The following is a 26,645-nucleotide window of genomic DNA, read 5'->3' as shown; positions in this document are numbered from 1 at the left end:
GAAATGGTTGGGAGGAAGGAGTATAATGTTTTAGTCCTTTCTCATGGTCAAAGAAAAAATGAGTATTAAGTTTACTTAGAAATTAAAATGAATAAAAAGACCCAACAAAGCAGCACTAATATAGAGATTTTATTTAAATTGTATTGAGTTTTTACAGCACATTGCATGTTTGTCACAACGCAACTGCACAGTTTGGATTTTTGGCCACATCATGTCACTTACACCCACAAGAGCTCTGAAAGGAGTATTTGATGAATACATCTGAGCTGAGAGCCCAGAGTCTCTCTCCAAGGCCATGCAGTATGTTCACTGATGGGACAGTCCCTCAAAACAGCCACACGAAGTAGACAGATACAGTCTCCTCAAATGTTACCACCAATCTTACTCCCCCTGAAAATGGGCAGAGTGAAGTGCAATGAAAGTTAATTAAAAAGCCACTCGCAACTGGCAGTAAATTTTAATGATTGAGAAAATGCTTAGAATTTCACGTATCAGAGACAAGGAATAGTTTGTTACTTTTTCAATGATCTCAGGAATTTCCCAGACACAAATCTCCATTATTCAACTCCATTTAAATGAAAAAAAAAAAAAAAAAAAAAAAAAAAAAGTTCTGCTAGGCTGACCTAAATACGCCAAAACTTTTTAGGTTACATCCATGACAAGTATAAAAGCACAGATGCTTCTCTGTAGGACTAAAGAAAAGGTCAGGACAAATAACAATTCTTGTTCTAAATGCAGATCCTAGTTATTTTCAAATGAAAAATTTTTTTCTAGGAAGTAACATGAAAGTAGCAGTTAGACAGACAGCTACCATAGTTTTAAAACAGGATAAGCCTAAGTGTAATTCACCTTTTATACACCAATGGATTAAGGAAAATGTATAAAGGAAATACTAGTGGTTTCATTATAGATCAAGGAGACTATATCTGTCCCAACCACAGTACATGGCTATATCACTGTATCTTTTGGTTAAGTGCCACTGGTACATATTAAGATGAAACAAAACAACAACAACAACAACAAAAAAAAAACAATGTTTGGTCCAAATGGACACATTTTCTCTCCCAATTTTGGTATCAAGGCTTTATTCTCTTCTGTTTGGGTTCCATTGTTAAGTGCACAGAAATAGACAGCAGCATTTGTACTGAAACCCTCACATACCAAACAGCATATTCTAGGAGGTAAAAACCAAATGCTAAATTCTACCCTCAAGGTGTCAAGTGTTCAGGATAAGAAGCAGTGTGACCCAGAGGAGGCAGCAGCCAAGGGAAAGACAACATGAGGGAAGTGGGCAATGGAACAACAACAAAAATCCATTGTTTCGTTTTCATGCCAGGAGAGGATCAAGGTGTAACTCCTGTGTTAGCACCAGGACAACTAGGAAAAGTCAGGCGCAAAGGGCAGGGCACGATCAGCAAATATTTGACAAGGATCATTTCTGCTTTTCCCTTCTCATTCTTCACAGTGCATACCTCAAGAGCTGCCACTGAGTAACAGAGACGACTGCCTTCGCAGCTCAAAATAACTGATTTTTGCCAGGACTGAACATCAGCAGAGCTTTCCTCTGCTCCCAAGAATGTCTGACTCCTTAGAACTGTCCCTCTAAACTGAAAATTCACTGATGTTGGCCGATAAGCCAAGTGAAAAATACAGCAAAACCTCCACTTGCTGAACCAGTCTTTAAACCAAACTCCACAGAGAGACAGAACTACTGCAACTAGAGGGAGTGCCTCTAAAGACTGAGCCTTCATGCACAGACACAGAGCACAGAGGAACAGGATATAGTTCATTTCAAATAGGATAGGAATTCCTATCTTGTATACTAAAATCTGCTTTTTTCAAGGTGGAGGAGAGATGGATCTGTTTATCACTTGGAGTTTGGTTATACTTATGCCTTTCTATTGCTGTTTGGGCATGTATCACCAGGCGGTATCTATGAAATCATCATCTTGTGGCCCCTAGGACAAAAGCTGGAGTCACCAGCTCAACATTAAGCTTCCAGACTCTGGGTCTGGATCAGGACCATTACCCCAAGGTGAGGGTCTCACCAATAGAAGACCTCCTGCCAAATTGGAATTCCTCTGCTCCAGTCTCATGGTACCACGGAGGATTTCTCAAGACGGTATCTTTGAGCTCTGTTATTTCATGAGCCACACCAAGGAACCTTCAAAACTACACCTGAAGCAGATCCTCCCTTCAAACCTGCTAAAATTGGACAGGTCATCTCCTGTGGCATTCAGCTGGAAGCTGTAGCAATGGGTTTCTTCAGATGTTGGCTCATGAGTTCCCTGGCACGAGATACTTGGATGTGTTCATAACAGGAGTTACAGACGAGAACTGGGTCATAGAGCTGTTGATCAGGAATGGGCAGCTTCAGGTGGCAGCAGCCAGCACAAAATACATTCCCACAATTTCTGCCAAAGAACAAAGAGGGAAGAGCTCATCAGAAATGAATGATCCTCACGGCCCCTGAGTGGCTCAGTCAGTTAAACATCCAACTCTTGGTTTCAGCTCGGGTCATGATCTCATGGTTCATGAGTTCAAGCCCCACATCAGGTTCTGTGCTGACAGTGCAGAGCCTGTTTGGGATTCTCTCTCCTCTCCCTCTGTCCCTCCCCTGTTTGCATATGCTCTCTCTTGCTCTTTCAAAATAAACACTAAAAAAAAAAAAAAAAAAAAAAAACCATGAAGGATACTCTAAAAGGCCTTACATGAGTAAATAAAGAGAAAAGTTGGCAGAAAACAAAAGTAGTCCCTATAAAGATATCTCTATTTTCAGATTAACTCTATTTAGCTCAGATACACATACATCAATCACTCCTTTTTGAGCCTTACAGAATCATATAAAACATCTTACCGGCAATGGTGTCTTCGTTTGGCCAACCAGAACTCACAGTCACAGTTATAGCAATGTGATGCCATATGGTCTGGAACCCAGCGAGTCACCTAACAGAAGGCACAAGGAAAAATTCCAGGTCCTTGTCAACAAAGTAGAAGAGCAACATTGCAACAAGGAAAGCATTCCAGGAGAAAATGATGAGGTCTGTCTTTATAGTTGGCCTCTACTTGCCTAAAAAGAAGACACTCGCCCAAGAGAAGGTTCAGTTTATAGCATGTCACTCATCTCTGAGAAATATGAGAATTCAGTGCTTCACAAAAGCATGTATTTGCCTGGACATACCTCAGTCTCTTTCTTATCAACAGGTTCCCAGCTTGCTTCTGAAAGGCAGTCTTCACTGTGATCAGAGCCAAAATCTTCTATATCACTGCCATCGGACTCCTTCAAACATGTCTGAAGAAAGGCAAAGACATCAACACCATCTTCACCATCACTAACATGTACTGTTTCCTATGCATTAGGTACTATTCTAAGAATATTAGATGCATGAACTTCTTTAATTCCTCCCAAGAATCGTATGATGTATATTATTATCATCATCCTTATTTTACAAATAAGGAAATTAAGCACTGAGAAAATTAAAAGGTAGTAAGTAGTAAACCTGAATTTTCAACGTTGTACAGTTGACCCTTGAACAACACAGGTTTGAATTGCACAGGTCCACTTGTATGCAGAGATTTTTCAATAAATATAGTATAGTCCTATGAATGTATTATTTTCTCTTCCTTATGATTTTCTTAGTAACGTTTTCTTTTTTCCAGCTTACTTTATTGTAAGAACACAGCATACAATACATCTAACATACAAAATATATGTTAATTACTGTATTATCAGGCTTCTTAGGCTATTACTAGTTAAGTTTTGGGGAACTCAAAAGTTGTATGTGGATTTTTGACTACATGAGGGTTCAGCACCCTAACCCCTGCATTGTTCAAGGGTCAAATGTATTTTGGATTCAGACCTATGCTCTTAACCAATATGCTTTATCACAGCACGGACATATTTCTCATTACATTCTAAACCAGAGATTCACAAACTATGGCCCACAGGCCAAATCTAGCCCACTGCCTGTTTTTGTAAATCAAGTTTTACTGGAAGACAGCTACACTCATTTTTATACGTATTGTCTATGGCTGTTTGTGTGCTGTGACAGCAGAGACAAGCAGCTGGGACAGAGACTATATGTCCCACAAAGTCTAAAGTATTTAATATGGCCCTTTACCAGAAAGTTTGCTGACTCCTGTTCTAAACCAACACTCCGAATATTAGGAAGTTGTTAGCCCTGACCATCCCATCCCAGTAAGTGGGCAGCAGGCAAGTGGGAATGTGTTAACAGAAGGAAGGGAAGTGTCCGTGTTGACGACATGATACTGTGGCCAAGAAACTGACTCCTAGAAGCTTCTTAAGAATTGTGGACCCAAATCTGAAGGCTCCCAACACAGCAAAGCTTAGATAGTCTTCATCATCTCTCACTTTGATTATTCCAAAACATCTTTTTTTTTTTTAAATGTTTATTTTTGAGAGAGACAGAGACAGAGCGTGAATGGGGGAGGGGCAGAGACAGACAAGAGACACAGGATCTGAAGCAGGCTCAGGTTTGAGTTGTCAGCACGGAACCCGACATTGGGCTTGAAGCCACGAACCATGAGATCATGACCTGAGCTGAAGTGGGAAGCTTAACAAGCTGAGCCACCCAGGCACCCCTGGATTATTCCAAAACATCTTAACCAGCCTCCCAACCTGCATTTCAAGTGCCTCATCCACTCGACACACCATTGCTAGAGTAGTATTCTTAAAATACAAATCTGATGGGGTGCCTGGGTAGCTCAGTCAGTTGAGCATCCAAGTCTTGGTTTTTGGCTCAGGTCAGGATTTCACAGTTCATGAGTTTGAGTCCTGCATCAGGGTCTGCACTGACAGCATGGAGACCCTGCTTCAGATTCTCTCTCTCTCCCTCTCTCTCTGTCCCTCCCCCACGTGGGTACTCTCTCAAAATAAATAAATAAGCTTTAAAAAATATTTTAAAAAATACAAATCTGGGGTACTTGGGTGGCTCAGTTAGTTAAGTGTCCGTCTTCAGTTCAGGTCATGATCTCACGGTTTGTGAGTTTGAGCCCCATGTCAGGCTGTCTCCTGTCAGCACAGAGCCCACTTCGGATCCTCTGTCTCCCTCTCTCTCTGCCCCTCCCCTGCTCACACACACACTCTCTCTCTCTCAAAAATAAACATTGAGGGGCGCCTGGGTGGCGCAGTCGGTTAAGCGTCCGACTTCAGCCAGGTCACAATCTCGCGGTCCGTGAGTTCGAGCCCCGCGTCGGGCTCTGGGCTGATGGCTCAGAGCCTGGAGCCTGTTTCCGATTCTGTGTCTCCCTCTTTCTCTGCCCCTCCCCCATTCATGCTCTGTCTCTCTCTGTCCCAAAAATAAATAAACGTTGAAAAAAAATTAAAAAAAAAAATAAACATTGAAAAAAAAAATACAGATCTGATCATGATTCTCAGTGGCCAAAATCATGCTGCCTTGAGGGTAGAATCCACACAAGAAGGGATCTCGAGCTGACCTTTCCAATCCCTGTCTACTTCTCCAATATCAGCTCCCACCTCACTACCCAACTCCCTCCTCCATGGCCCCAGCACACCTGTACATGCATGTCTCACACATGCACATGTGCACACACACACATACCCCCATCCCTTTGTTCGAGTCATCCCATCAGAATACTTACTGCCTCCATGCTTTTGAGAATGGTATTTCCTTTTCATGGTCCACCTAGCCAAATATGACAAGTTCTTCAGCACTCACCTCAAGTATTATATTCTCAGGAAAGCCTGAGCCCCCAACACCTGATGCTTCCTTCCAGGATAACATTTAAAAAAATCATTCTAGTTGTCTGCTTCTCTCTCCTATAGACTGTGAGCTCCTTGAGAGCAGGGACTATGTCCTTCATCCTACAAACCAGCCACCTAACACAGTGGCACATAGCAAGTACCCAATGAATAAATGTTGAATGCATGGAAGGCTGGATGGAAAGAATGAATGAATGGATGGATAGCAGTGGTGAATACTTACAAAATCATCCTCATAGTCCATGGGGGGCTCTGCTGGAGGGGCACAGCAGTGACGGATATCCAACCTCATCTGAAGCTCACGCACCTGTCGGCGTAGCTGCTCTACCTCTTGCTTGTACCCTGCTTCGATTTGCCGTAATCTATGCTGAATCACATCCGTGGGAAAGGGCAGTCCATCATCATCCAGGTAGAGAGGAGGCACTGGAGAAGGGCAGCTCAGTGGAACAGGCTTTGTGCTGGAGACCTGCTTTGGGTGACCGGACAACCACATCCGGTTGTTTTTTCCCCCTGGACCAGTACAGTGTCCATTGGAATGACTAGAACAGACCGGTGATTTCACCCCTTCTCTCTGAGCCCACTGGCCCCCAAAGCAGGGCCCTATTGCCCGCACCTGCTTGTTGCTTGACCTTTTGCTGCAACAGCCATAGGAAAGCAGCCGCCGAGGGGTGGTCTCCCCACTTGGGAATGAAGTCACCATCCCTTGGAAGCTATCCCAGTTGGATCCTAAAAAGGAAAACTCACTGATCTGGCTCTGAGAAATTGGCTTTCGGGCCCATTCCAATGGCACTTTCCCAAAGCGAGGATTTTCCAATAACTGCCCATTCCTATTATTCCCTCTTTTGCCAGCGTATTCCTCCCTATGAATCAGATCTGGCACAGAACTGGGCTGTTCCTGGTGGGAACTCCTTGCCACAGACCCTGGGGGATCTTGGCTGAGGAAGTCAGTGCTTGGCTCCGAAGGAGTTTGGCTGGTAGCACTCAGTGGGTCACAAAGGGTACCCAGACTGTGATCTGCAGCACATCCAGAGGGCACACCTAGCATGGAATCTAGCAGGGCCTGTTGGGGGGCACCTGAAAGGGAGTCCTGGGAAGACTCAGGAAAATCACAAACTCCATTCCATTTGTTGGAAACAACTTCGGAGAATGTGCTGACAGCTTCTTTCTCAGGACAATGTTCAGGTGGCTCCTCTGTGCCATCTAAAGTCCTATTCATCTCATTGTGGGCAGGAGGGTCTGGAAATGCTGCTTCAGTCTCTTCCAGGACTTTGATCTCAGGATCAGAGATGTTGCTCTTCATTTCCTGGGGCACTGCAGTACTAAACAGTTTGTAACTTGGAGAACAGCTTCTCTGACTCTTGAAAGGTTTCTTGCTCAAGTAGTCTTTCTGGCTGCTGGGCAGAGGGGAAGGAAGACCCATTTCTCCTACGGTCTGCTGAGGACCTCCTACCACAGATTCCACAAAGGTCTCTGAGCCCTCAGGATTGCTGTGCCGGGGCTCCAGGCCTACTCTGGCCTCCTGACAGTGGTTATTCAGGTTAGGGTCACTGGATGTGCGAGTCAGGGGGCTGCTTGTGTCACAGGCAGAAAGCAGATCATCCATAGATCTGGTTTTAGGTAATCTGGAAAGACAAACACACCTCCAGGTCAGTAAATGGGAGCTACCTCTAATATGCAGAATCAGGCCATCAAAGCAACATCAAAGCCAGAGTTCCCAAGATACAACATTTAAGATTACAAACAACCAATGTTCACTGCAACAAGTCTACTCTGCAAAAAGTGAAGGACATGAACTCTGTCCTCCAGAACTGAGCATCTGCCCCCAACTTTTATCAGTCCTCACTCTACACAATCTCCCTGGGCGATCTTGACCACTCCCATGGTTGCAATGCTTTCTATGTTGATGCCATCTAAATCGACTATGCTAGCCAGGACTATACCTGAGCCTAAATCTAATGTCCAACTACCTCTATCACACTCGGTAAGATGGAAGCAAGACAGTTTTGGAGCTAGACAATACTGGTTCTGACAATGATTAGCCATATGACTACAAGAAAGTTATTTAACCTTTTAGACATGTACTATCATCCTCTGTAAAATGATCATCATAAATTATACCTTATAGAGATGCTATGAGGATTCAAACTATAGGCAGCCAAAAGCAAACTTACTAAGACTACACTCACAACTTCTCGTTTTTACTGCCTTCCTTGTTAGAAATGATCTTTCCATCACAGTAGTAACCAGCACAGCCTTTTACAACCCCTTAGCAGCAGTGCATGCCTTAGAGTCCTAAGTCACCATGGAAAATTCCCCTAGCATAAAGCACTCAAAAGAGTTCTAGAAGCATTCGTGCACACCAAACGGGTAACAGACATTTTCAAGAATGTCTGATTCTTAAAACATTTCAAAAGTCCTTTGAGCAACGAAAACTTCAGGGAAATTTGCCAGGAAACAGTGGAGACTTAATTGGACTCCTATTTTCAGATGCCTCAGTCAGTCCAGCCCACACAGAAAAATCCCTCAAAGATGGAGTTAAAATATAGCTGATTTTTTAAGTGTTGGGTTTTTGAAACTTATGGGGTTTTTTTAGGTTTTTTAAGTGTTTATTTTGAGAGAGAGAGACAGAGAGCACGTGCACATGTACAAGTGGGGGGAGGGGCAGAGGGAGAAGAGAGAAACCCCAACCAGGCTCCAAGCTGTCAGCACAGAGCCTGACCCAGGGCTCAATCCTGTGTACTATGAGATATGACCTGGACCAAAACCAAGAGTCAGACGCTCACATTAAAAAAAAATTTTTTTTTTATGTGGGGGAGGGGGGCGGCACCTAGGTGGCTCAGTCAGTTAAGTGCCGACTTTGGCTCGGGTCATGATCTCATGGTTCCTGAGTTTGAGCTCCACCTCAGGCTCTGTGCTGGAGCCTGTTTCAGATCCTGTGTCTCCCTCTCTCTCTGCCCCTCCCCCGCTCATGCTCTGTCTCTCTCTCTCTCTCTCTCAAAAATAATAAAAAACATTTAAAAAATGTAAAAAAGTCAGACACTCAACCGACTGTGCCACCCAGGTTTAAAAAACACCTTATTATGTTTTTTAAGTATTTTTATGTGTGATTTTACTTTTGTGATCAATTTTGATTTTGTGTATGTGTATGGTATGAAATTCCAGGATGGCAATGGCAATGGTTATGATTACACAGTCTCTGGAGTCCCATAGCCTCGGCTCAAATCCTAGCTTGGCAATTTTTTAACTATGTGACCTTAACTTCTTTCTCTAAGCCTCCATCCCCTCATCTATCAGAGAAAGGTAACAGTATCTATCTCTTAAAACCATGGTGAAGATTAAACAAAACAATCCACTTCAAAGCACATCGCTCAGTACTTCCTACATACTGCACTTACTATTTACTTGTTTCTCTCCTGCTATAAAAGTGCCTTGAGGGTAGCACTGTTTCTTATTTGAATTCCCAACACTGGCCAATCAAACAATTTGAGAAATGAGTAGTGAGCTGAAAATCTAACATCAAGTGTTCACAGCTAGGTACCAACTGAATGAAAAAGACAAGTGAGATTCAATATTTGGTGCACATTAGGAGCTCCTATAGATCTTCTAGATATATAGACAACCAGATCCATCAAAGACCTATGAATGAGAATGGCCAAGAGTGAGACCCAGGCATCTGTATTTTTAAAAAGTACCACAGCTAACTTTGGTTCCCCCCCCCCTTTATTTTGTTTTACTTTTTTATCATGGAAACTTTCAAACATACAAAAGAAGTAGAAGAGTATGAAGACCTCCCATGTATTCTTGACCCAAATTCAACAGTATCAACAGTCTGAAATCCTCAACAGCCAATTACTACCTACACAGAAGGTTTAATCAATAATGCTGGTAGAGACAATAATGCCTGAGGAGTTTAGAACAGAGACAACTCATCCAACGAGGGTGGTCAAAGAAAGCTACGTAGAGAAGGTAGGATTTGAGCTGGGTATACCAGAATGTCTTGTACTTTAATGGAAAAAGAGAAAATAGGGCAGGATATTTTTGATCTAGAGAAAGGTAGAACCAAGTCAGGCCAGCTGTTAAAGAAAGCATTTTTTTTTTTTTAATTTGCATGCTACTTAGTCCTCCAAATCCAACTCTCCATCTTGAACTGCCTATAGCACACCTTCTCTTTGCTAATATTTCAATCCCAACCTGCCTGTATCTCCTCTTCCCCGAACTGACTCGTCTTCTCAACTTCCCAATGTCTTTAGGTTAGTACTAATATCCATCTAGTTTCTAGGCTCGGAGAGTCATGACCTTTGACGAGTCCTCTTCACTTCCACACTCCCACACTCAGTCACTCCATAATCTGCTAATGACTCCTCTTCGAGGATTTTAATTCTTTCCTTTTCCAAGGACTCTTCCCCTCATATCTGAATTACAATAGTGTTGGCTGTTCTCTGTGTCCCCAACTACCCAGCTCAGTGGTTCATTCTCCAAAAATCCCATGGTCACCAGGTCACAATGACTTCCCACAATGACTTCCTATTGACAACTGACTCAAACTCCTCAGGGAAATGTTTAAAGCCCTCAATGAACCATCCCATATTTCTTTCTTTCTATTCCTCAGAATGGCCCCTTCCTAACCCCTGCCAGTTCCAAAGAGGTGTCTCTTTTTTTCTTTGAACTATCTCTCATGTAGAGGTGCATGGGTGGCTCAGTTGGTTAAGCATCAACTTTGACCCAGATCATGATCTCATAGTTCATGGGTTTGAGCCCCATGTCAGGATCTGTGTTGACAGCTCAGAGACTGGCGCCTGCTTCAGATTCTGTGTGTGTCTCTCTCTGCCCCTCCCCTGCTCACGTTGTCTCTCTTTCTCTCAAAAATAAACAAACATTAAAAAAAAATTTTTTTTGAAACAAAACAACTAACTCTCATGTATCCAATTCCTTTGGACCCCTCTCCACTACTTATTACCAGGTATTCCATTCATTTGTTTGTTCATTTAAGCATTTACTAAAGCACCTATTATGTGCCAGGCCCTGCACCAGATGCTAGACAAAAAAGCCAAGGTTTCCTGCTTGGTCTTCCATTAAAACTTCTCTGAGTAAACAGTCACCAAATGACCCCTTTCTGACTTCTCATTTCTCTAATAGCTTTGAACTATACACATTCTTACTTGCTTGGATGCTGACTTAGAAATGTTCTCTAGTAGTAGTTCTCCTATGTCTATCTTATTACAGCTTTTAAAGAATATCTTAAATAGAATCAATATCTTGTATTTCTTTGGCCCATAAACCTAGTATTAGACAACTAGTAGGTTTAAAAAAAAAAAAAACACTGATTGAATTGAAAAATTAGATATTAATTTAAGACAGTGATTTTTACACAAGTCACAGAACTTACTGAGAATTTGATAAAAAGTTCTGAGCCCTCTCCCTGGCAAAGTAAACTTATAAATTTGAGTATACTCAAATTCTGCATAGTTTGGGGAAAGAGGAAAATCACAGAATTCTTGAAGCCTATCCCTGGGCAGCTGACCATGGACTCAAGACCCTAAAACCAGTAATTTATAGGGGCATGTTTTTTTTTTGTTTTCCTTTATAATATTCAACCAGTAATTTAAGCTATATTTTAGCTTTAAAAGTCTTCCACAAGGGGTGCCTGGGTGGCTCAATCAGTTAAGTGTCAGACTCTTGATTTTGGCTCAGGTCATGATCTCACAGTTTATAAGATCAAGTCCCACATTGGGCTCCATGGTGACAGCACAGAGCCTGCTTGAGATTCTCTCTCTCCCTCTGTCTGTCTGCCCCTCCCCTGCTCACATATGTGCTCTCTCTAAATAAATAAATAAACTTTAATAAATAAACAAATAAATAAAAAATAAAAATCTTCCACCAAGAAACAAAGATCATACATATCCTTTGAACCCAGCATTTTCATTGCTTAGAAATTTATCTGGCAAAAACACTAGCACAAATGCCAAGATACACATATAAGGTGATATTACTTAATTGTACACCTAAAAATGGTTCAGTTGATGGGGCACCTGGGTGGCTCAGTTGGTTGGTTAAGCAACCAAATCTTTGTTTCAGCTCAGGTCGTGATCTCACAGTTTTGTGAGTTTGAGCCCCACATCGGACTCTGTGCTGACAGCATGGAGCCTACTTGGATTCTTTCTCTCTCTCTCCCACTCTCTCTGTCTCTCCCCGGCTCATGCTGTCTCTCTCTCAAAATAAATAAACTTAAAAAAATTATTTAAAAAAAATGGTTCAGATGATAATTATTATGTGTATTTGACAACTGTTTTAAAAAACTTACACACAGTTAAGGATGTTATTTAAAGCACTCCCAGTAAGTTAAAAAAAAAAAATCACCTGAATGATCACCAGTTGGAAACTGGTTATATAAATAATGCTACACTCTAATTTTAGACTAACATATGCAGCCGCTAAAGCAAAAAAAAAACAGCAGCTTTACATGTGCTTTACAGGGGTGACAGCCTAATACAAAGCGGGCAAAACATTTTGCAGATCAGTATGCAAAATATGGTTCCGTTTTTGTATTTTATTTTGTTAAGGTTTATTTACTTTTGGAACAGAGCACGAGCGGCAGAGGGACAGGGACAGAGAGAGAGAGAGAAAGAGAGAGAGAGAGAGGGAGGGAGGGAGGAACAGAGGATCCAAAGTAGGATCCAAAGCAGGCTCCGTGCTGACAGCAGCGAGCCCACTCGAACTCACAAACCTCAAGATCATGACCTGAGCTGACCTGAGCTGAAGTTGGCCGCTCAACCAAATAAGCCACCCAGGTGCCCCTGTTTTTGTATTTTAAAAACGTTTCTATATGAAAGCGTGGATACATGTCTGTAAACATAAACATCAGGAAAGACACGCAAAGTGTTACCAGCCTGTGGGGACAAGGATCAGGGAGGGAGGACTTTCATTTTCTACTTTTACATCGTTCAAGTTTTTCTAAAATAGGAACTTGTGTTACTCTTATAACGTAAACAACATTGACTGTACTTCCCCCAAATATTCAGCCAGAAGATAAACTTTAATTTTTATGTCTCCCTTTAACTTCTGGCCTTTTTGGACAGGTGGCTCACCTGGTGAGCATCCAACTCTTGATTTTTGGCTCAGGTCATGATCTCACAATTGAAGGGATCGAGCCCTGCATTAGGCTCTGTACTGATGGCAAGGAGCCTGCTTGGGATGCTCTCTCTCCTCTCTCTCTCTCTTCTCTCTGCCCCTCCCCAGCTCACGCTTTTTTTTTTTTTTTCCTCCTCTTTCTCTCTCTCAAAATAAATCAAAAAGATAAAAACTTTAAATTCTGGCCTTTTCCTGTGGGAGAACATGAAGGCCATCCCTCTTCTGGAAACCCACTTCCCTGAGAATCAGATGCTTCTGGAAGTGCCCCATCAATGCCTTCTATCAGTGAACATAAATCAAGCCCATTCCCACAAACCTTCCTGAAACAGTCCTTTCTGTTCTATTCTCCTGTCCTCTGCTTGGCTAGGTCACAAAGGGTGAGAGCAGCTCCAGGAAAGAAGGTAACCAATCTTATCTTAGGAGAGGACCTTGAAGACACACAGAGTACACTCCATGCTAGCTGCAAGTCCTGGGCCAAGTTTCTCCTTCAACTATATCAAGAAGTTGCTTTTAAATATCTCATAAAAGAAGGAGAACGTTAGGCTAGACACAAAGCAGTATTGCCTTCCTGGTGGGGAGAGAAGAGAGCAAGAAAGGATCTTCTTACCTGTCCAGAGAACGGCCAGAAAACTCCTGGCTCTGAGCCACCGGGGAAAGGTAAAGATCCACGGTCTCTTCCCCAAGTGTACATGGAGACGACGCTGGCAAATAAACAGCTGTCCAGAGGTGTAGGGCCCGTACGTGACACACAGGATGCAGGACCTAGGGAAGCAGCACCATACTAGTGTTTTGTGAGCTGTTCCGGGTCCCTCTTCCTTCCCCAAGCTTTTGGCTCTACGTTCTCCCCACTGACTCACCCTGTTCTCCTTATAGGTCTCGAAGAAGCACTGACAGGATAAGGGTTTGGACTTACCATGTCTGAGCCAGGTGTGTAGAGGAAGTTATGGAAGTTCTTATTGCCAGCTCGCAGGAGAGCCCACACAGAGCAGGTCCGCTTATAGATGTTGCGCTTCTCTCGCTCCCAAGGGTTGTTGGCCAGGAACGTGCCGTAGAGGCAGGAGTATGTGTGCTGCACCAGCTTTACCTAGAGGGCCAAGACAGCTTGCAACTGGGAGCCTCGGCCACCTTCTCCCTGACCCTGGCCACAGGCTTTAACTTACCAGGAATGCTTCATTAAACTCAAACAGGCAGGGGAACTGCTTGAGCAGCTGATGAACGGAATCAAGCCACTGGAGGAACACAGGGCATTGCTCATTTTGGTCCTCTGCATTCTCCTGGTGGCCACAGCGATCTCCAAACTTGTGCCCAAAATCCAGCCAGTCAGACTCTACTAAAACTTGGAAGCCCTGCAAAAAAGACAGTCCAAGTACAGGTCCTTTCTGGAAAGGCTGGTATGCTACTCCCCAGGGGATGCCCGAAGCAAGGAGCTGGCAGCTTCAGAGAAGAGCAGAACCAATCCTACGACTCAAAGCCACCCATGGCCTCCACTGAAAGATCCCCAAGACAGATCCAGAGGACCCAACGCCTTCTCCGCCCCCCTTTCCCTCTGTTCTTTCCCACCCAACCCCACTCAATACCTCCAACGTCCTATAATATGGGTCCAGTAGTATTTTGGCCAGGGCTACAATCTGCGGTGTCCGGTCCCAGCCATCTGAGCAGTGCACCAACACAGGCCGGCCTTCCCGGTCTACAGTATTAGCCACAAGCACAGCTGCCTTTAGCATCACCGACAAGTGCTGTAGCCATTTGGTGCTCTCCAGTGCCGACAACCAGCTACGCAAGAGCAGAAATCAAGTCTGTCACCAAGGGCACTGAGGATCCAACAGTCTCTTCCACCGCCCATGGCCAGCCACAACTAATGAAGTCCCTAGGGAGGGCTGAAGCCAAGCGGTCCAGTCTGTGGCCTTTCTGCCAGGAGGTATCTGGCAGGAAAGGAAGGAAGACAAGACCTGAGGTAGACAAGAGACTAGGGACCGAGGGAGAACGGGAAGCATCACATGCACATTTAGCCATTCTTTCCCCAGTCCTCTGTGTTCTTTAAGTAGGAGAGGATCCAAACAAAGGGAGCCCAGTGTCCTGTGGCTGTTCCAAAGTGTTGGCTAAAAAGCAGAAGAAGTGATCTTGGAACTGGCCCACTGCATCCAGGCTCTCAGGTCTCCCATACCTCTATACTCCCCAGTTCCCTCTCTCACCTCCTAAGAACTAGAACTGGGTGAAGGACAAGACAAGAGAGGATGGAACTGGGGCAGGGACCACCTACTTGCTGGGATCAGGCATCTGGCTACACACAGCCCGAAGGTACTGGAAGCTGTTCCGGATGGCATGGATATTGGCCATTCCCATGAACACGACCTCACAGTTGGGATAGTATTCTGTAGACATACAGAGGAGAGTGGAGCATAAGAGCATGTCCTGAAAACAGGCGTCCAGGACAAGTGGGCCAGGCTTCCTTGGCAGTGCAGACCACTTATGTCTGGATGCTCAGGAGCCATATACTAACGGTAGTAATAATGATGTTAATGACAAATGATAGTCCTATTACTACTAGCAATGGCAATACATAGTAAACTCTCAATATATAGTAGCTTCTCTAGCCAATAATTGTTATTATCATCCCCATTTGACAGATAAGAAAATAAAACTTAGATTAAGCAATTTAGTCATAGCTAGTTAAGTGGCAGAGTCCCGATTCCAAGCCAAGTGTTTGGCTCTTTCCACTGCACGAGCTGCCCCCAGGTCCCTCCTCACCAAAGCCACCCAGAGCACAGACTGACTGCAGACACTGGGGTAACAGCAGTACCTTCACACTCACAGCCTCCACCCTTGGCCCGGTTGGCCACAGCCGCCGTGTAGGATCTAGCATCCAGGATCAGCAGTTTCTGGGGGGCCGCTGTGCTCTCCACTCCAGAGCATGCAGTCAAGGAAGAATCTAAACATGTGGCAGGGAGCAGACCCTGGGTCAGCCAGCCCAGCCTCACCCTACCCTGGGACACTCCCTTTCAGAGGAGAACATACAACTATAGTCCCCTGCCACCCCACAGCTTCCCAAAGGGCAGGGACCCTGGCACCCTGTGTGTTGTCATCTTCTTCCCATCCTCTCACTGGGGACTCCCTGAAAGCCAATGAGACCAAGGAGGGGACCTGCTCCCCAGGGCGTAAGCACCACCCACACCTTACCGAAGTCAGTGTCACATGCCTCGCTGGCATCACTATTCCCAGTGCTGAGGGAGCCCCCAGTGGCCCTTGTCCCCGGGTCCAGAGCACAAGCTTTAGCGATGGACGTGACCAGATACTCATCATCAGCATTGCGCCAGCCCCACCAGCTGATCTCAGGCTGGCTGCAGCGGGCAATTGCAGCCCCATTGCGTAGGTGTCTGACAAAATGGAAGAAGCCATCATGCCCTTGCCAGTTGCAGCTCCCACCCCCCAGGCCTACTACCAAGGCCCCAAGAACTAAGATCTCCAGAGCCAACAGGGGCTACCAGTTCACCCAGGCCATGATAATAAACACCAAGAGCCCTTGACATATCTAGAGGGCTTTATAGTTTAGAAAGTGCTGTCATACACATTTCTCAAATAGGCTCTGTATTGCCAGGGTGACCTTGACTTCTTGAATCTGCACAGCACCTGCTCCAGGTACAGACACCAGCAGGAAAGCAAGGCTGAGCCGAGAGCAGAACAACTCCAAACCTCCTCGCTATTATATGCCTTGCTCTATGTTAGCTATAATGTTCTACTGCAGGGAACCCGCAAGCTTTTTCAGACAGAAACAAACAATAAATGTGCAGCTTCACACATCATAGCCAGTCTCTGTCATACATTCTCCTTTCTGGTTTTCTTGGTTTTTGTTTTTTTTAAAATAACTTTTTAAAAATATAAAAATCATTCGTAGTTCTGGGCTGTACATAAAACAGGCTGCAGGCTAGATTTGGTTCACAGGTGACAGTTTGCCAACTCTTGTTCTAATGCAACATTTTACACACACACACACACACACACACACACACACACACACACACACACCCTCCAAAAAAGAGTAAAGTGAATGTACTCTCCAAAAGCCTCATCTTTAGGAGAAAAAAACTGAGGCAGTTTTTGATTTGAAATTATTTCATTCCCTGCGGGGTGTCAATTCCCGGTCAACTAGGACAAATCTCCAGTTTTGACTCTTTCCTTATTGCATAAAAAGTATCCTCTCTACTTCCTGTCCCCTACCGCCTCACCTATACACAACCACCGGGATCCGCTTCCAGGAGCGGAAGGAAGCCACGTTCTCCAGCTCTTTGTCTGTGATCCACACAGGAACCAGCAGCTTCTGGGGGTAACTGGGGCACAATCTGCGAAGAGAACAGATGGGATCACCAAGCTTGATCTAAGACATGTGATGACAAGATCCCCAGGGATGGCTTTGTGAGTCAGGAGTCCTCCCCTCACAGAACCAGGGGCTGTGCCCGGCAAGGTCTAGGTCTAGATTGGTATTTTGGTTCCCCCACCCCTGCCCTCTCACTTGTAGTTACTGTTGATGTGGGAGACTCTCCAGACATTCTGCAAATCAAAGCCCATCCTTGCGAGCTCAGCCTCCTGGCGACATCTTATGTGCTCTCCTGCAACACAGCCCCCACGCCTGTCAGCATCCAACAGAACCATGGCCAGGGGTGGAGGAGGGTAAGAATCAAGAGACAGGAAATCTTCCAAAGAAAACAGCCTGGCCTTACCTGGCTGACATAGGTGAGTATGCTGGTCCTCCTCAGTCAGCCCCAGGCACCAGGCATGGTAGGCAAAGGCAAAGAGGTCTTCAGGCTTGGCAGGTCTCGCCGTGGCCCGGCTTAGCCGTGACAGCCACTCTTGGCACTGCTTGAAAGTGGAGAAGTGGCACCTGCCAGGCAAGAAGCCACAGAGTGAGATAAGAGGCAGGTGTGCACTGGGGCCATAAGGGTCAAAAACAAGGCCACAAGAAGGCTGTGGGGAGAGGAGGCTTTAAAGCAGGAGGTAAGGCATGGGGATCCTGAGGAGAACCAGGGATACTGGTGAATACCCAAGAGAATTTATCTTTTTGACAATTCTCTTCCCAAGAACTCTAGTCCTTGAGACATACTTGTACCTTCTAGTGGGGGGCCCTACCATTTCATTTCTCATATCAAATCTAAATGCTACCGCATGTCCCTGAATGTCTGCTATTCCACGTTATCTCCCATGACTCCTGCTTCAGGCAGGAAGTCCTGTTCACATCATTCCTGTCTCCTTGTTTCTTCACTTCTGCTTGATTATACCTCGTCTTGGCCAAGCCACATCCTACTGACACTTTGAAGATAGTTCTGGTCACAATTCTTTTTTGAAGCCTTCCCAGCTCATTTTAAGACCCCTTCCTCTTTTATTCTTAATATGCTTAGAGTATTAAACAGTATGTTTTTCCATAGCATACTGCCACTGTTAAATCTTCCTTCAGCAACTAGACCTCAACCTCCCTGAAGGCAAGGCCACTGTGGATTCTCTTTCTGAATCCCTACAGACCTGAGCACATGACAGCCTCTAAACTGAGCATTCTTTTAATAATCCGTGGAATCATTCCAGATTCCTCTTTCTCTCATATCCAATCTGAGAGCAAATTCTGTCATCTCTACCTTCAAAAATCTGACCATTCCTCACCAGTTTGACCACCACCACGCTAGCAAGGCCATCATGCTCTGTCACTTGGCTAACTGCAATAGCTTAACTAATCCCTCGGCTTCTGCCCTTGCTTTTGCCCCCAACTCACTTCCATCTATTCACAATATAGCGGCCAAAGCAATTCTATAAAACATTTAATCAGATCACATCTCTCCTTTGCTCAAAACCCTGCAGTGGTTTCTCATTTACCTCAAAGTAAAAGCCAGTCATTATGACAACCTGACACCCCCCCTTACCTCTCAGATCTTACATTCCACCACCCTCACCCACATGCACTCCACTCCAGCTATACACTAGCTTCCTTGCTCTTCTTCCAATATGCTAGGTACATACCCACCTCAGGGCCTTTGCACTCGCTGCTCTCTCTCTGGCACCCTCTTCACTCAAATATCCACATGGTCACTCTCTTTAGGTCTTGACTCAAATGTCACCTTTGCAATGCAACCTTCTGTGATCACATTGTTTAAAACTACAACCTTCACCTCCATAGCACTCCATATCCCTTTTACCTGCTTTATTTTTCACCTTTCATTTACCATCATTTAACATATTTTACTCATTATTTACTGCTGGCTATCTCTCCGATGGAATATAAGCTCCATGAGGGTAGGAAATTTTGTCTCTTTGTTCCTGCTGTATCTCCAGTGCTTAGAACAGCCTGCCATAGGGGCACCTGGGTGGCTCAGTGGGTTAAGCATCCAACTTCGGATCAGGTCATGATCTCGTGGTCCGTGAGTTCAGGCCCCGCATTGGGCTCTGTGCTGACAGCTCGGAGCCTGGAACCTGTTTCAGATTCTGTGTCTCTCTGTCTCTCTCTCTGACCCTCCCCCATTCATGTTCTGTCTCTGTCTCAAAAATAAATAAACGTTAAAAAAAAAAAAAAAAAGAACAGTCTGCCATAGAGGAGAGTACTCAATAAATGTATGTTAAGTGAATTAATAAACAAACCAACAATAAAGTAAGTGCTGTATGCTAACCCTAGGTGCTTTCTCATACATTATCCTATTTAATCCTTATGACAACCCCATGAGCTATGCATTATCCCCATTTTTCCAGGTCAAGATACTGTGGGTCAGTAAACTGACCTCCCAACCTAGACAGGGCTTCTACCTTTTCTTCCAAATAGGGAAAGTGAGGCAGGATTTTTCCTTTCTTGCTGCAGAGAAACCCTGCATCAGAGAGGCCTGGGCAAGACTAGGGCCAGAGGACCTGCGTGCAGCCCCATTGTTCTCACCTCACCACTTTGGAGTCCTTGCAGGCAATGTGCAACTGGAACATATCACGGCTCTCTACACTGTCAATCATCCGGAGGGGGACCTTCAGAGGAAGGGCAAACGAAAGCTCAGATCCCCACTCTCACCCCTCCTCATGCCCACCCCAGCCCAGATGCGGATATATCAACACTAGGAAGGAAACCCACATTTACTGAGGGCCAGTTAAGTGCCTAGGAACTGTGCTGGGTCCTCTACATACAGGGCCTTAATTAATAATCACAAGAACCCTGCAAGCCAAGTGTTTTCACAACAAACTATTAGGGAAGAAATTGACCTGAGTAGGGTGACTTGACCAAGGCCACACGGTTGGTAAGTGGCACTCTTCCAACAGTGCCACTGCACCCCTTAGAAGGGCCAGGAACAGAGTAAAAGGAAAGAGAGAAGAGGGGATGGAAGAATAAGAGACAGGCAGAAAGACAGACCTATAGCTAGGAGAACGAGGCAGGAAAATAAAAGGTTGGTGAGAAAAAGAAGGGAACCCCAACTGTTTGGAGACACGATCAAGTAGAGCATTGGAACAATCCCACCTTGAACCAGACAGGGATTCTACCGTGGTTGTGGGAGAACAAGACAGGAACTCACGTTGATGACAGAATCTTTAAACTTGATATGCAGTCGGTAGTTGGAGATGGCAATGAGGGCATCAGCTGCCCGGCCCAGGAACTCCACTCCCTCACCCTGCAGCACTGTAAAGGGCACCTGTTGAAGGGCAGAGGAACCCTCAGTCCAGAAGTGAGTCACCCCTCCATTCCCCTCCCCAAACCCTGATCTGTGGGATTCCCTCTGGAAAAGCTGGGCCAAGGCAGAACAGAAGAGTCCTCTCCACGGTAACAGCACCAGGCAACAGCTGTACAGGAAAGCTGCCTTTCCCTTCCTGGGGCCAAAGGCTCTACAATGCACATGTAGACAGATTCCCCTCCCTCCAGAGACCTGGAAACAGGAAGCCAAAGCCCAGAAATAGATTCCCTTGGAGATATTTTTTGAAGGGAGGGGAAAAAAGGTGTTTTTAATTGGGCAGAGAGTTCAACCCACCCTGGGCCCCCAACTCCTCCTTACCTGCAGATTCTCCTCCTCTTTCACTAGTTCCTTGGGGGGAAACAGATCCTTGGCTTGGATGTACTCCAGGCTGGGGGGCCCTTCCTCACCCTGTGGGGAAGGCCTCAGCCCTAAGTCACCAGGCTCCATTTGGCCCATTAGGTCTCATTCTGCTCCCCTCCCCTCAACAAACCGGGATACACCCCATACACACTTATAAAGGGTCTGGTCACCAGAGGAGAGAAAAGAGGCCTGGCTTGGTTGGGACAGGGGGGTACTCAAGCCTATTAAGCCTAAGGGAAGAGTAAGGTCCAAAGAGGACCTGGGAATCTGCACTCCTCAAAAAGCAGCAGAACCAAAAAGAACCAAAATTTCCCAAACGGAAGAAGAGAGAAAACTAAGAAAAAGACTAATGTGAGGGTAAGACAGAAGTGAGAATGGGAAGTGCTGCCCTGAGAAAAAGGAACCAGGTGTGGTTGCTGGTTTTAGAGATGAGAGGGAAAACAGGCACCTAAGACCACGACCTGTCAATCTGGTGGGTGAAGGAGACAAAGAGGAGTGGGTTGGGGGATTCAGTCCCAAGCCTCTAGAGGGCCTTCATGGTTGCTTTCAAAAGGAGGATGTCTTTTGGAGCTGAGCTTATCTTCCAGTTAGGCCCACACTGCTAAAGAGCCCCCACCACCTGCCAAGCAACCTGCCCTGCCCCCTGATCAGAGGGGAATTCCTAAGGAATAACCACAGCAAGCAGAAGTAACTCCTCTCCCAACCACCAGGGAGGGGTGAAGAGGGGATCCACGCACCTGGGAGAAACCGGGAGACCCAAGGAAGGCCAGGGGAGAGAGAGAGGAGGCCTGGCAGCCACCCACGAGGGATGGGGGAGGGGGGCGGTGAGAGGGGAAGGGTGGGAACATCTGAGAGGACAGATGGGGGAAGCTGGGAAGGAGCATTAAGCCAAAGGGGGTGGGGGAGGACTGGGAATGATGCAGAGGTACAGAGCCCTGCAGAGGCAGGGAAGATGGAGAAGAGAGGCTGTCTGGGGGACAGTCAAGGAGAAGACTGGCGTGTCAGGTGAGGGTTGGAGTGGTAGAAGGGGGAGGGGACTGGAGCCAGGGGAACAGCTCAGACATTCTGTGCTCCCCGACCTGCCCCCCTAACATCCCAGCCACATCCCACATCCCCATGCAAGGATGCAGCGGGTGGGACCAAGATGGAGAGGTGGAGGTAAAGGGATGTACCCCTGCAGGGCGGGGCCTGGAGATCTGCAGTCAAGGGCAGTGGCTCTGGGGCCAAGATGGGTCAAAGAATTTCCACCCCGTCCTTCCACATCCCCCGGCACCCGAAGATGAAAGCAAGTCCAAGAAAGAAAAGGGAACCACCCGCCGCCCCCCCCCCACACTCCCCCCCCCGCTCCCCTGCCAGGGGCCTAGGGAAGGGGGATGGGCGAAAATCCGGCATCTCAAGGGTTGGACCTGGGCGGGGCTGGGGGTGCAGCATGCATTAGGACCCCTGGGCCCCCGCAGGCGAGGCCAACACTTACGAAGCAGCTGAGCATAGAGCAGGAGACGCGGGCGGTCAGGCTCATGGTCGCGGGCGGTCTGGGCCAGCGCACATGTCCCCGGAGCCGCTGCGCTGCCCGCCAGTGCCGGGCGCCCGCCGCATCCCGGCTGCGGTGCCTGCCAGGGGCAGCCGCGGCGGCCAGGAGGCGAGCGCGCTGGTAGCAGGGCCTCCGCGGACTCCCGCGCGCCTCTCCCCTACTCTCCACAATGGAGCGAGCCCGGCTCCGCCCTCCCGCACGAGCGCATAAGAGAGGGGAGAGACCCAGGCTGCTAGAGGAGGGATGGGGCGGAACCTTGCGGCCCCGCCCACAGTTCCAAAGGCTCCTCCCTCCTCGGAGCCCCTCCGCAGCGTGCGAGGGCGTCCTCTGGGGAAGTCTAGGGGCTTTTGAAGTCTGGGGTGCGGGACTGCCCCCAGATAGCGTGAAAAGGTAAGGCAAGACCTCCTACATCTTTTCATTTCCCATATTCCCAGGTGAGCCACCCCACACCCCCCTTTTCCCACTCCATCCCCATGCTCTCCCCACCTTGAGTTCCCTCAAAGCCTGTTCTGAATTCTCAAAATGGAGCTCGCCTACCTCCACCCAGTGACCTTTCCAGTTCCAAGGCTTCTTCCTTTCCCTCCCAAACCACCACCCACCATACCCCTGTCCATCAGTGTCCTCCCATCCCCTAACGTCACTAAATCCCGTTCCCTTTTTTTGCCCCTTAGAACGTACACTGATCTATGCCAGTTAGTCACTCCACACTCCTGAAAGGGAAGTTCTCTGTTTTTATTCTAAGACCCCTGCCCAACCCTACTCTTTAAGCTCCACATCTCCCTTGTTTCACATCCTCTGACATCTGGGTAAGAAAGTCTTTCTTGGAAAAGAATTTTTTAGGCTGGGAAAGAGAAGACTGGAACTACAGACCACAGAAGCATGCAGAATAAAACTTGAAACCCGAGAGTATGGAGGGAGTTGGGTAGAGGGCCGAGGAATAGGGAGCAGTGAAAGGCTCAAAGTGCCACCAGGAGTCACAGAAGGAGCTGGTGAGAATCCCACACTTTCCTGTGCCTGGTTACTTTCAGAAACCAGGGCTTTGGTTTGGATTTGAGGGCAAGGGAGGAATAGGAGAAAACCTGACATTGCATTAAGCATCTACTATGAGCCATACATGTTCCAAATATTATCTCACTAAAACCTTTCAGCTCCCCAAGAATTAAGCCTTATCCTGTTTTACTGGTGAGACATCAGGCTTAAAAAGAAAGTATGCCATTTACCTAAGCTATTTAAGTGGTGGTGCTAGGATTCAAAATTAAACTAGGCTAACCCTGAAGCCAACAGTCTATTCACAGTATTACAGAAAAGAAAAAGGAAAGGGGCTATCAGTTGGTGGGGACCAAGACCAGCAAGCTTTCTAAGAAGATACCAGAACAGTACCGCACACACCACATACCCACATGCCTAGGGAGGGAAGGAGAGAGTCCTCTCACCAGCTGAATTCCCTAACATGTCCCTAAGTACAGAAGATACCTAAAGGAACTGAAAAGAGCAAGGGCCTGGTATGGGCCAGGGCCTACAATTCTCCACTCTCTTCTCATCTCACTGCTTCCTCTCCTAGTTCTCAGGGATAAAGTAAGGGGTTCCCTGAACTTGAGGTGAGACAAGGGCACTTACAGTCAGTGGAAGAGTATACAGGATCATTACAACCCCCTCCCTAACCCATCCCCAGCACAGCCCAGTGATATTCTGGGCATCTTGAGGCTGCTGTCCTGCTGTATATCCAGTCAGCTATTGGCTGCAGTAGCTTAACAGACAGCAGCACCTTAGAGCTGGAGAAGCCCCAGTGTTTTGGTGGAGTCACTCCTGATACAGGACCCACAATATCCAAGGGGCCCACTAGGAAGTACAAGAATCTTGAGATAAAGGAGGCCTGGTTTTTCAGGCCAGAACAAAGAGAACAGAGAGCTTCCACCAGGGACCCAAGAAAAGCAAGAGAAGGGCCATTATAAAAGGCTAAGAGTGCCAGTGGTAGGTAGTATAGGGAACGCATGGCATAGCATGTGCAAAAAAAGACTTCTACAGGCTCCCTGTCCCAGGGCCATATACTGGCTGATGTTTTGCAATCTACAGAAACCCTAATTTATTTCCAGCACAGATGAACCCGTTTAGGAGCTGAACAGAGTAGCCTGGAGCTCAAGGTCCAGGAGGGGCAGGGCAGCTTCATGGAGAAAGACAGGATTACAGAAAACACAACGATCTGAGGAAAGGGAGAGTACTCACCATTCTACTGTGGTGAGGGTCCTGGCTGCCTGCTTCTTACTGTAAGAAGACAGAGAAACATAGGATTCAAGAGCACCGTTAATATTACCTTAGAATCAGCAAATGCCACACACCTACTCCGGACCTCTAACAGAGAATCTCACAGAGAATCCAGCCTCTCCACAAGTCCCCATGCCAGACAGAGGCAATGCGAGCTACATGGGGAGAAAAGCAACAAGTGATTCTGCAGGGCATGAAGTCAGTTACAAAGTTCTGCAGCAGGAATGAGTGTCATCCAAGATTATTCAGCAAAATTCAAGAGTCCTGATTCTGAGACCCGAAGGAGAACACTCCAAACCCTATTCTTTTTGGGAGAGCAAAGGAACTTCCAACTCTGAAACGAGAGGCTGCACAACCAAGACTTACTTCAGGCCTTGGTAGGGATATGAATCCACAGGAATGCTCTGCCAGCCTCTAAGTCTGGGAGTAGCACCCACCTGACCTGTTTACTGGGGGCAGAGTCCAGAGCAGAGGACAAGAGGGAGGGGACCACAACCTGTGAGCAGAAGGCAGCGGCGTTGGATAGGTCCTGCTGAGTGTACTTGACACCAAGTGGGATGCAGGATTGTGGGAGGCCACACACAACAGGGACGGAATCAGGCCAGTTCAAGGCCTCCGAGTCAGTCAGTACCTGTCAAATGGGCCTAAGCAACAGAAATTCAGGATGGGCCTCCTTGGCCCACTTAGGGAGCCAGGCCCCGGTTTTACTGACACTTTCCTTCATGCCTGCTATCCGAGCTCAGAAGCAGTCCAGCAGTGCCCTGCGCCAAGTCTGTGGGGATAAAAGCCTCCATCTGTGGTGTTGCCCGCCTCCCTGATCACAGCCCACCCTTCCTCACGGGGGAGCCAGCAAGCGGCAAGCCAGAGGTGCTGCCTCACCGCCCACTGGCACGCAGCCTCAGGGAAACGGAGGGAGGGAGGAAGGGAAGGACAAGGACCAGACCTGCGATGCCCAGGGCTCCCAGACCAAGGGGATCTGGCCCCGGGGCGAGGGGGGGGAGGGGGGGCGGGCCAGGCTGGCATAAGGGCCCAGGTGTCCAGGTTCTAGGGGCGGAGCCTAAAGATTCGGAGGCGGGGCCCCGAATGACAGAGGGCGGGGCTCATGAAAAGCGGAGGGGCTGGGGCGGGGCGGGGCAAGACGCAGTCGTTGCGGTTCCCAGACTGGCAGTGCACGGGGCACGGTGACTCACCCAGGCGGCGTCCGCCCGACCCTCCGAGGCCGCGCTCTCACCACTTCCGTCTCCCCCAGCTGCTGAGGCCGCGCAGCTTCGACCCCACCACGGTGCCTCTTACCCCAACCAATCGTATCTCCGGTCTGTGCGCGCCCTGGCCAATAGCCACACCAAGTCCCGCCCTGCCCCCACCACGCAGCCGCCGCCCTCACTCTTCACTCCGCTCATTGGTCAAATAGGGCAGACGCCCTCCCAGCCTTTAGCCTATCGGGTGTCGGAAGACAAGACAGTACCTGGGAGGAGGAGGTGCGGCCCCGGAGAGGAGGCTCGACCAATGAGAAATCACAGCGCGTCCCTGCGGCAGCCAATGGGAGAGCAGTAAAAGGGGGGCTGCTGGCTTAGGCTCCAGGGGCCGGAAGTGGGGGGTGGCTGTCGCCTTCTGGTAGCGCAATTGGAGGCGGGGCCTGGTAGTGGCCCTACAGCCACTTCCGGCAACGACCGTGCTTTGGGTGTAGTTCTCAAATAGATCCCCGGTGGCACCTCAGTTTATCCATTTCAGTTTTGGTTTCGCTGCGGTCATCGCGTCCCAAACCCAGAAAGGGAGAAAAGACCCGCGGGCTAAGGGAGGAGGCAGGCCTAGGCTCGAGGCTCTGCCTCGGTCTTCTTCGACTAGAGGCGAAAGGGTTTCCTCTCTTCTGCATCTTGACGGGTTCCTCCAACCCTCACTTTGCATCGGTGAATCGACCCTGCCGTCCTTCGGGACCTGCATG

The 26,645-nt window shown here is 47.3% G+C and overlaps 1 protein-coding gene across 5 annotated transcripts; it reads right to left on the bottom strand.

Annotated features, from left to right (window-relative positions):
• Window positions 1-114: 114 nt before the first annotated feature.
• On the bottom strand, window positions 115-26,019 carry MTMR4 (myotubularin related protein 4). Of its 5 annotated transcripts, none has more exons than XM_015088405.3 (19): window positions 25,894-26,019; window positions 24,665-24,703; window positions 20,869-20,958; window positions 20,395-20,511; window positions 19,773-19,855; window positions 17,587-17,747; window positions 17,379-17,475; window positions 17,095-17,208; window positions 16,049-16,245; window positions 15,672-15,800; window positions 15,132-15,243; window positions 14,449-14,644; window positions 14,032-14,217; window positions 13,785-13,955; window positions 13,479-13,633; window positions 5,967-7,365; window positions 3,182-3,292; window positions 2,858-2,946; window positions 115-2,414 (listed from the first exon to the last, which is right to left on the bottom strand). In XM_015088405.3, exons 2-19 carry the CDS (start codon window positions 24,665-24,667, stop codon window positions 2,237-2,239), a joined length of 3,588 nt encoding a protein of 1,195 aa, XP_014943891.3. In that variant the 5' UTR covers window positions 24,668-24,703; window positions 25,894-26,019; the 3' UTR covers window positions 115-2,236. The 5 variants fall into 5 exon arrangements, with proteins under 5 accessions (XP_014943891.3, XP_053068350.1, XP_053068349.1 ...); XM_053212375.1 differs by lacking the exon at window positions 25,894-26,019 and adding an exon at window positions 25,647-25,665; XM_053212374.1 differs by lacking the exon at window positions 25,894-26,019 and adding an exon at window positions 25,070-25,303.
• Window positions 26,020-26,645: the final 626 nt, after the last annotated feature.

The sequence above is a fragment of the Acinonyx jubatus genome, chromosome E1, assembly GCF_027475565.1.
Source record: "Acinonyx jubatus isolate Ajub_Pintada_27869175 chromosome E1, VMU_Ajub_asm_v1.0, whole genome shotgun sequence".
In the NCBI taxonomy this organism is placed as follows: Eukaryota; Metazoa; Chordata; class Mammalia; order Carnivora; family Felidae; genus Acinonyx; species Acinonyx jubatus.
Note: the sequence above shows the minus strand (reverse complement) of the source record. Positions and strands in the feature narration are given on the sequence as shown.